The 10,424-nt window shown below is 40.6% G+C and overlaps 1 protein-coding gene across 1 annotated transcript; it reads left to right on the forward strand.

Annotated features, from left to right (window-relative positions):
* The first annotated feature begins 1,745 nt into the window (after positions 1 to 1,745).
* Positions 1,746 to 8,026, forward strand: Selenok (selenoprotein K). Its single transcript, XM_053743313.1, has 4 exons — positions 1,746 to 1,878; positions 5,476 to 5,566; positions 6,967 to 7,050; positions 7,936 to 8,026. The coding sequence occupies exons 1-4, from the start codon at positions 1,860 to 1,862 to the stop codon at positions 8,024 to 8,026; spliced, it is 285 nt and encodes a 94-aa protein (XP_053599288.1). The 5' UTR covers positions 1,746 to 1,859.
* Positions 8,027 to 10,424: the final 2,398 nt, after the last annotated feature.

A 10,424-nucleotide genomic window follows, 5' to 3' on the forward strand; every position in this document is an offset into this window, starting at 1 on the left:
AATAATGTGGCCATGAGTTAAGGACATTGTGACCATTTCTGTGAAGCACCCCATCCCTTCGGAGGCCCAAGAAGCTGCCGGTTTCAGTCCTGGGTAGTCTGGCTCCCCCCACCTACCTCGCCCTGCTAACCCGCCAGGTGCAGCCTGAAAGAGACAAGCTGGAGCTGGCTGCTTGCCTTCCTTGGGGAAAAAGAAAGGAAAAAGGCCTGTGTTGTAAGCCTGCCAGGAATTTGTTCATGGTTTTCACGTTAAAAACCAGCTTGCTGAAGTCACTCCCCACTACTGCCCCACTTGGAGTAGTGGTCCTGACATGTCAATCTGTTTTCTTTTTCTTTTTTTTCTCTCTTTTCCCAAAATAAACTTTTTTCCTACTGTATTTTCTGGTGGTCTCACTATGCGTCGATAACCGGATCCCACAACAGTGGCAGGAGGTGTAGTGAAAGGGACAATCAAGTGGACAGGTGATGATGGATCTGTAGGGCATGACAGGGACCTGGATTTTATTTTAGGAGCAATAGGGAAACATTAAATTTTAGTGTACAAAAGCAAGGACATAACATGATCTCCATCTTCAGGTCACTCTTGCCACAGTTTTAAAAACTGCTTAAAGATTGAAAAGGTGGAAACTGGGATTACAGTTAGAAGGCAACTAGAGCAGAGGAGAGCAGGGGAGAGCTGATGGTGGCAACAGTGTGGGTTAAGGCCTTTGGGAATATCAATCACCCTTCCCTCCAGTATTTTCGCAAAAATCCTCTATGATTGTGCTGCAAAAATTTCAAATGTGGTAAAGGATGCTGTTTTGTCCTATTATGCACTTATTTTTTTTGGGGGGGGGAGTGCTCTTTCTCACACCCAAATCACCATAAAAGGAAATCTTTGTCAACTCTAAGTATTAGAACATACGATCTTAACCAACATTGTTAAATATAAAGTACAGATATTTCCAAAATGTAATTTTCCTTATCCTGTTAAGGAAGGTAATAGGGACCTTCCCAAGGCGATGACGCATGACTTAAGACCTAGGGAGGAGAGGGAGAAGAAGAAACCAATGATTAGGACTCTACACAGAAATAACAGCCAACTACAAAAGTCTTCAGATAGGAACGATATTGTTGCCATGTTTAAGAAACAAAAGAGCCAAGTGAAGGTGCAGCAAAGAACATGGTTCATATTTGGTAAATGACCAAGTCGTATCTTGCCATCACTAAGACACAGAGATAGGTGTCCAGCTAAGGTTGAATTTTCACAATTGCTTCACAGAAGCTGATAAAAAACACTTCTGGTGAACACAGAGCAGAAATACTGGTTTAAAAGGGAATGAACAAATTTAGGAGGAGCCGACAGTGTATTCCCAAAGGCGTGACACTGAAGTTCTTTGCGGTAGTACATGCTGCCAATCAAACTCCAAAACTAACACCTCCACACCCTCAAATGTCAACATCTCAGGAAAGTTTTAAGGAATTTTCTCCTGCAAGGGTTTTTCCATTAGCTCACACACTTTGCCTACCCCGACTCTGTGCCTGTCAATCAAAAGCAGCTTTGGCCCACCCTAGGGTGCCAACGACCCTTCCGCCCCCCAAATCTGAGAAAATTCAGGTAATGGGCTCTTGCAGAACCATGAACATCACGTCCGGTCGCGAACTCCGCAGCCTCCACCGGAAGTTGCCTGAGTGACGAGACAAAAACTCCGCCGGGGGCGTGTCTTCCCCAGCAGCCAATGGGCTCTGCCCACCTCCCTCCTCAGCCGCGTTCGTTCTAATCGGGGCCTGTGACGATAGAAGAGCAGGCGCGAAGGGAGGTACGGAGGCCGAGAGGGGCGTGGCATTTTAGTCGCTGGGAAGCCGGGAAGCGGAGGCAGGATGGTTTACATCTCGAATGGTAAGTTGGAGGGGAGATGGGGGCGGCTGATTTCCTGGAAGGCCAGACCTCCGGGTTTTGGGGTTTTTTTTCCCCCATCCTGGCTCGTCCGGCCCAGGGCCCGGGGCGGCTTCCCCGGCCTTAGTGTCGAGTGGCGGGGCGGAGCCGGATGCGAAATCGCCCCAGCCTAGGGCGCGTCAGCATATGGCCCCTGTGCTGGCGGTCGGGGACGGTGGTCCTGCGGGCCTGAAGCTGAGCACCGGGAGCTTCTGATTGCGGACTGGCGAAAGTGGTCTTTCTCTCGGCCGAGGCTGCCCTTAGCTAGCGAAGACAACGATGCTGACTTCGTACACGTAGCGCTTTTTTGCCTTGAGCACTGTTGGAGCGTGCTGTGCTTGTATCTGGTTCAATCTTTGTAACAGCCTACTCAGGTCACGTTTTACCCCTGTCTTCCGCCTGGAAACGGAGGCACAGAGGCCCACGATCACAAAAGTAGTTAAAGGCTGAGTTCGAATTCGAACCCCAGGTCAGCCTTACCAACCCTTCTGCCTGTTGCTATAACGTGTGAAAAGGCAGAACTAGCCTGAGATAATAATTAGATAAAAGCTTAGGGTAGGCCTTTTTCCCCCCCAAGAGAGCGTAGCCAGTCATATACGCAACTTTCTGCCCTATTTTCAAGGAGCTCAAGAAAAAGCACCATTCTCTCTTGGGGAAAATTAATTATCATAGAAATAGAACATTTGAGAGACTTAATTCTGTGACTTAACAAAGAAAATGACTGGAAAGGAAAGACAGTACAACTGGATCAGATCAGTGCTGACCGGCCGCCCACCTGTTTGACTCAGGTGAAATTCCCTGGTGCAATCTTAGTAGTTCTTGGATCACTGGAAGTAGGTGCTGGTTCTATTTGAATCATCTGTCTCCAGAGATTATTACGGTAATCAGTGAGTAGTCTTGGCTGAGTGTACTTTTCATTTCTTAGCTTGACAAAATCTCATCTCCCACTTTAAAAAATCTTTGAAACAAGTTGGTTGGTGAACACTAAAGGAAAGCATTAAAATTTAATTTCATCCTAGTTTTGGACACTTGCAGACTTCCACTTGTTTTATATTATTTGTGATTAAGGCTAGTAGCTTCTAATGCATTATTGAATAATTCCTTGTATTTGTTGAATGCTTTGATGCATATGCATTATTCAGTTTGATCCATAAATATCCTGTTAGATCCTTCTATCCACCCCCCTCCTGCTGCCTTTTTTTTTTTAATAAATTCTGAGACAGGGCCTCACTAAGTTGCTGAGGCTAACCTGGTGAATCTGCTATCTTCTTGCTGCAGTCTCTGAATTGCTGGGATTGTAGGCGTGCCCCCTCACGCCCAACTTTATCTCGCTTTTCTAGTTGAGAAATGTAGTTTCATTCAAACACCTTATTTCCCTCCCAGGATACCAGAGGACAGGGGCTTTTGCCTTCTGAAAGGGCCAGTCCAGGCGCCGTGGCACAGGCCTGTAATCCCAGCTTCTTGGGAGGCTGAGGCAGGAGGTTTGCAAGTTCAAAGCCAGCCTCAGCAACTTAGTGAGGCCCTAAGCAACTAGGTGAGACCCCGTATCTAAATAAAATGTCAAAAAGGGCTAGGGATATGATTCAGTGGTTGAGTGCCCCTGATTTCAATTCCCGGTACCAAAAAAAAGAGAAAGAGAGAGAAAGGTGGGTGTGGGTGTGGTGCAAACAGAAGACAGAACGATGGGGGTGTGCATATGATAGATTCTTTAGAATCACAGAAGTAATACCGATGGGTTCTAGTTAGATACTTTTCAGAATTGTATTTGTCAGCACATCCTGACAAAAAATTTCTGTTTGTCATATGATCCTCCTCCCCAAATTTCATATGATGGATATTCCTGAAATACTTTTTATCAGGCAAGAGAAATGTCATCAACCCATAAAGCAGGGCTGGTAAGAGGCAGAGCCAAGCCTATACCCACCCTTTTTTTAATATAACTTTTATTTTGTTTATTTTTTTAATGCGGTACTGAGGATTGAACCCAGTGCCTCACACATACGAGGCAAGCACTCTAACACTGAGCACAACCCCACTGAGCCACAACCCCAGCCCCTATGCTCACCTTTTTGACTGTGTAGACATTTTTTTTTAACTACCTCAACAAAAGCTTAGATCCAAGTGAATACCTGAGAATAAGCTGGTCAAGGAAAGAGGAAAAGTAAACCCAGGCAGAGGAGGTGAGCAAGTAAAGGCCTTGAAGAGAGTAGTTGACAGTTGTTCTTAGCCCAAAATATTCTCACTTCTTGATTTGCAAGACTGAAACTCTAGAGTACAAACTTTTCATGTTGTAGCTGCTGTTTTTTAAAGTGGTTTGAAAAAAATAGGTCCAGTTTTGCTTGAGTTTATTGTTAGGCTCAAGAACATCCTGTTATAGAAAATAATGATCATTTTAGTGGAAAACAAGCCACATTCTCTTCAGTGTTTTTAGCCTACAGACTCTTTGATTTGTAAGAATTTCATCAAATAACTCATTCTAAAAATTTGTGAGAGTGTGTATAAATAATCTTTTTATACAACGAGATATTACAGGTGAAAAAATATTCTAAAACAGAAGTGATTGAGCATTCCTTTGCATCCACTCAACTCATTTATTTCTTCAGAATACTTGAATAAAGAAATATTTGTATCCTCATGTTCTCAGCAGTATGATTCACTTTAAGAGACCTGAGTCCTCTGACCAATGAATGGATAAATGTATGTACATATGCTGGAATATTACTCAGCCCTAAAAAGGAAGGAAATTTTGACAAATGCCACAATGTGGATGTACCTTAAAGACACTGCTAGGTGAAATAATCTAGTCACAAAAGATGATTCCTTTGGTGTTTTTTTTTTTTTTGGTACTGGGGATTGAACCCAGAGGCACTTTACCAGGGAACCATGTCTCCAGCCCTCTTTTTTTTTTAATTTTGAGACAAGATCTTGCTAAGTTGCTAAGGCTGGCCTCAAACTTGTGGTCCTCCTGCCTCAGCCTCCCAAGTCGCTGGAATTACAAGCATGCTCCACCATGCCTGGCTCCCTACAATTTCTCTTATATGAGGTTCCTATAAGTCAAATTCTTAGAGTCAGAAAGAACAATTATTACCAAAGATTGGGGAAAAGGGGGTAATGGGCAGAGTTTAATGAGTACAGAGTTTCAGCTGGGGAAGATTAAAAAGTCTTGGAGGTGGATGTTAGTGATGATTTCACAACAACATGAATCTACCTAATGCCACATAACTAGGCTTGAAATTTTTTACTATATATATTTTATCACTAAAATGTCTTATGTATTTTACTAATTTAAAAAAAGAGGTCTCAGAGAAATATTTGGCTAGAATGAAGTCAGATACTGGACTTACATACCATAGGTAAACATTTGACACATTAAAGGAATGATCCCTGGATTTTGGAGTTTTACTTCCCTGAACTCTTCCTTAGAATAATGCGTGCATAGTAGACTACTTCTTGTGTTAACTATTTAGAACAGTTACTGAATTTATCGTTGCCTAACTAAATGTAATGCCTTTTGGGTCAGAGATATGTAGTACTCACTAAAGTTTCTTTGTTTTTCTATAGGACAAGTGTTGGACAGCCGGAGTCAGTCCCCATGGAGACTCTCTTTGATAACAGATTTCTTTTGGGGAATAGCTGAGTTTGTGGTTTTGTTGTAAGTACAGTAGTGCTCTTAGTTGCTCTGACTGAAGTACATTAGGTACATTATGTGGCATATCTTCAGCTTAGCTTTCTTGAAGCAATTAATTGTAATTTTTAAAACATCTTTACAAGACGGAAATTGAGATTCATTTAATGTAAAGCTGCTGCCACCAAACATCTTCCAATTATGAATATATAAGTTAGCTGGGTTATCTTAACTTTGGTGGTAACCATTTCACCCTGCTGCCAGACCTGTCTATTCTAATGTCAGATGCCTGTGCTTTGCTTTCTCTCTACTAATTCCTGGTTTTCATATGTGTGTGTGCAACTTTCATTCTACATTACATATAACTGAATAAGGAGAATTTTATCTTGGTTAAAAAAAAAAAAAAGCACCTAAGTAGTTAGCTTTTAATAAATGAAGACAGAATTGAGGCAGAGAAGACAAAAATTTCACTTCCCCATAATTTTAGGCAATTCTTTTACTTCAGTGCATTTTTTGGTCTTTCATATGCTTGTTTTATGAGAAGTGTTCATCAACTACTAAGTCGTATCCTAAGTATGAATGTGTATTTGACTGTCTCATAAAATACTGCAGGGTTGCAGAGACACGGGACAGTTCCTCCTTCACATTGCAGGGAGTAGCAGGGTTGGTGTGATTGTGGGTATTGGACATCAGAGCAAATTAGTCCACGTGGAGAAAACCATATGAAAGTTGACAGAGAAGTTTGAATATCGAGCTATGAGCTTTATGTTTAGTTTGACTGAAGTTGTAGTCTAGAAAGCTTAATTTTATGGCTATATGGAGCATAAAAAAAAAGGGGTAGAATGTAAAATGGAAGAGAGAGTTCCATAGAAAGGTAAGGTAAGGTCCTAAATTATGTGCACAACTCATTTAAAGTGTTTTACACATTTCAACTACTCCGTATCCATTTACTGTTTTATTTTAGTTAAATCCTTCTTCACAAATAAAGAAAATTCCCTTTTAGTGGAATCCCAGAAGCCCTGTGCCTCTGCCAATCAGTTCCTCCCCAAGATGATGATAGGCAAAGGCTGTTGGCAGGGGAAAGGCAGGGGCGAGGAAGGTGAGACACTGTGAAAACAGACTCTGGAACCTGACACCTGATGTAGACTGGAGGAAGGAAGTCAGGGAGGCCTCTGGTTTCATGTTCAGTCAGGGGGAATTATTAGCAAGATAAGAAATACACGGAGTTTGGGTTTAACACAAAACATGATAATTTAGACATGTGCGCAGCTCAGATAGTATTGTCCTGCAGGTGCAAGAAATGTGGATTTGGAACTACTAAGTAGGTTTAGACATCCTTTCACAAAAATGATAGTTAAAACCATGGAAATACATTTTGTAATGTGGTCAAAAGTGATACCTCAGTTGTTTTCTGCTCCATGTTTCAGTTTTAAAACTCTGCTTCAGCAAGATGTGAAAAAAAGAAGAGGCTATGGAAATTCATCTGATTCCAGATATGATGATGGAAGAGGGTATGGCTTTTTAAAATGATAATAGTTGTTTATTATACTTACATTAGATATTTTAGGTAAAGTTAGACAAGTGGAAGTTAGCAGTTTAAATTCCACTTCACAAGCTGGAATTGTGGCTCAGTGGTAGAGCACTTGCCTGGCATGTGTAAGGCCTTGGGTTCAATCCTCAGCATGGCATATAAATAAATTAGATAAAGGTCCATTAACAACTAAAAAAAAAATTCCATTTCACAAAAATTAATTACTGGAAATCAAAAGCCATGTTCCTCTGATTTGATAAACAGTTAATCTGGCAAAGCTAAAGTATACATTTAATATCCTATGGGAGCCTGGCCTGGTGGTGCTCACCTATAATCCTAGCAGCTCAGGAGGCTGAGGCAGGAGGATTACAAGTTCAAAGCCAGCCTCAGCAACTCAGAGAAACCCTGTCTTTAAATAAAATATTCAAAAGGGCTGGGGATGTAGCTCAATGGTTAAGCAACCCTTGGTTCAATCCCCGGTACCAAAAAAAAAAAAAAAGAAAAGTCTAAATTAGAAGATAAAAGCTGATGGCCATTAAAGATTTCACTTTACAGTCTAAATTTCCATCTGCTAATGAAAGTTTCAGAAGATCAGGCATCACATGCTGGGCTTGTGTTTCTATGTGGCAGAAATCAGCTAGAGCTACTGGGTGCTTGTTCATAACAATCCTGGCTTGATTCATTAGGTCTCTGGTCCCTGTAAGTATTTGAATCTTTAACTCCTGATCCACATGGTAGTTCCTGTTTTAAAGACTCTTAGGATCATGTGATTATTAAAAAATAAAAGGATCTAGTTAAATGTTTAGAAGGAATCCATTCAAGTTATGTCTACTAAACAGTAGATACTAACTTTATCTTTTACTAGGCCACCAGGAAACCCTCCCCGAAGAATGGGTCGAATCAATCATCTTCAGGGCCCCAGCCCTCCTCCAATGGGTGGCGGATGAGGAAGGTAACTTAAAATTTGAAAACTTCATTATCAAAGTATCTTTTGAGAAAGGTTTTATAACATTATGTTACATGTGGGGCTTTATATAAGTCCAATTTAATAACTGGTAACTAATAATAACCTTTGTTTTAGGTAAACGTCTGCTCTAAGAAGCAGACAACTAAACGTACACATTCGTAGCAGAAGGAAACCATCAAGAAACGGAGGGCTGGACCATGCTAGTCAAGTGGATTAATGTGTACGTCTAAATTAGGATTGCTCTGTGTCCTCACAGATGAATGAGGTCATGCTGGGAATTCCCTCTGCAGGGATCTGGCCTGACTGACATGCAATTCCATAAATGCACATGTTTGTCTCATTATCTTTTTTGTATAGTTTATTAAAGTATTAATATAGTTTTAATAAGTAAATATTTTTAGGTTGTAAAACTGGTTCCTCATCTTTATATAATTAAATCACAAACACTCTAAACCTGAAGAAAATAAAGGCTGCATATTCAGTACTGTGTCTCTTTTTTCAACTTCTGAAGTACTGTACATGGTTAATTTGTTCTCGTTTATAAATAAATGACACTGTATTTATTTCAGTAGTGTGCATAAAACATCTGTGCTCTTAATTTTTGTCTTTAATATAATTTGCCCCATGAATCTTTAATACATCATGTCTGATTTGCTACCAGGTATAATTATTGGGGTATTATAAAGCCATCGCCAACAAATTTGAGCTTCAAAATGAAGATTTGCTATCTAATCTTTAAAACCATAGGCTTTGATGCCATCTAACAAATTTGAATTCTATACCACTGCTTAGGATCCTGCCTATTGGCTTTAAACACCATCCGAAAACAGATAACTTCCACGTTTTTCACTTAGTGGAAAGCTCTGTGAGTGGAGTCTATCTTTACTCCAATCCTCTGAACAGTGACTATGTGTAATAGGCACTGAAATATTTATTAGTAATTCTACTTCCAAAGTGTAACAGACTTTGAAACCAAAGTGATTAAGTCAAACCATTTTAAAGTAAACATTTATCAATATTTATTCAACCTTGTTTGTCAGGAAGTATGGATATAGTGGCATAAGACACTGGTTTTCAAAAATAAGGAAACAAGCAATTATAATACAAGTTTTAGAATAAGGAAAAGTTTATGGACAATTCTGCTAGGCATCTTTTACATTTTTCCTGCCAAAATGAGGTAGGTAGGTGATATTTAAATTATAAAGATACACTCAAGGGCTTAATAAGTTTAGTAACTCCCCATGTAGTATGGCAAGTCAATGGCAGAGAGATTCTGTTAAACCTCCACCTGACCATAATAGGAGAGATCATGGCGAAGGCCCAGAAGGTGGTAGCTTAGTGTTACCAATGGCTTCTCTGAGCATGTGACCTATGACCCTCTTTTCCTCCCAGGACTGCTGCTGCAGAACTCCTTCCTCAGGGCTTTTTTTCCCCCCAGAGTCCCAACAGCAGCTGACATTTAGCTGTCCTGCTTTGTACCGTTGTAGTGCAGGACATAGCCATTGGAGGAGCTTGTTAAGATCTTGTTTTTGTTATTTGATAGCTTATGATTTCAGTTTGGGTCATTTTGTCCTAGTTTACTCACCTACCCTGTGCTGAAGGTAACAGTGGTAGATAAGACAGTCTTCCTTCTTGTAGCACTTACACTCCAGTGTGAGACAATAAGTGAGTAGACAAGATAACAACAGACATTCATTTGTGTTTCTAAGAAAATAGGCTGATAGGACACTGGGGAGGCCTAAGGTGGCATTCAAGGGGAGATGAATGAACTGGGTGAGGGAAAAGCATCCAGAGCAAAAGAAACAGTTGGGAAGGGCTTGGCATGTCAGAAAAATCAAGTATAGCTAGAAGTGCCAAGGAAAAGTGATAGAAAGTGAAATTAGAAATGTGGCAGATGAAATATGGCCTTAAAGGTGATTTGTTTCCATTCTGTCCTAAGAGTGAAGGGAAACCATGAGAGTGTAAGGCATGGGTGTGACATCTTGTTTAGGATAACACATTGATAATATTTTCCTAAGTGGAGTGCTGGAAACAGTATCGAACTGTTTGTAATATTAACTCTTGGGCAACTGTGGGACAGACTGTATGGGGACAGGACTGGAAAACAGGAAGTCTAGTTATTGTACTAAGAATATGGAAAAAAAATAGTTCAGTATCTTTAGCCATCAGGGAAATGCAAGTCAAAACTGCATTGAGATTCCATCTCACCCCAGTCAGAATGTTTCACCCCAGGCTATCATCAAGGATACAGGGAAAAGGAACCCTTATACACTGTTGGTAGGAATGTAAATTAGTATAACCATTGGAAATCAGCATGGAGGTACCTCAAAAATTAAGATAGAACCACCATATGATACAGTTATACCATGCCTGGGTGTATACCCAAA

This window comes from Sciurus carolinensis, chromosome 17, assembly GCF_902686445.1.
Source record: "Sciurus carolinensis chromosome 17, mSciCar1.2, whole genome shotgun sequence".
NCBI classification, from domain to species: Eukaryota; Metazoa; Chordata; class Mammalia; order Rodentia; family Sciuridae; genus Sciurus; species Sciurus carolinensis.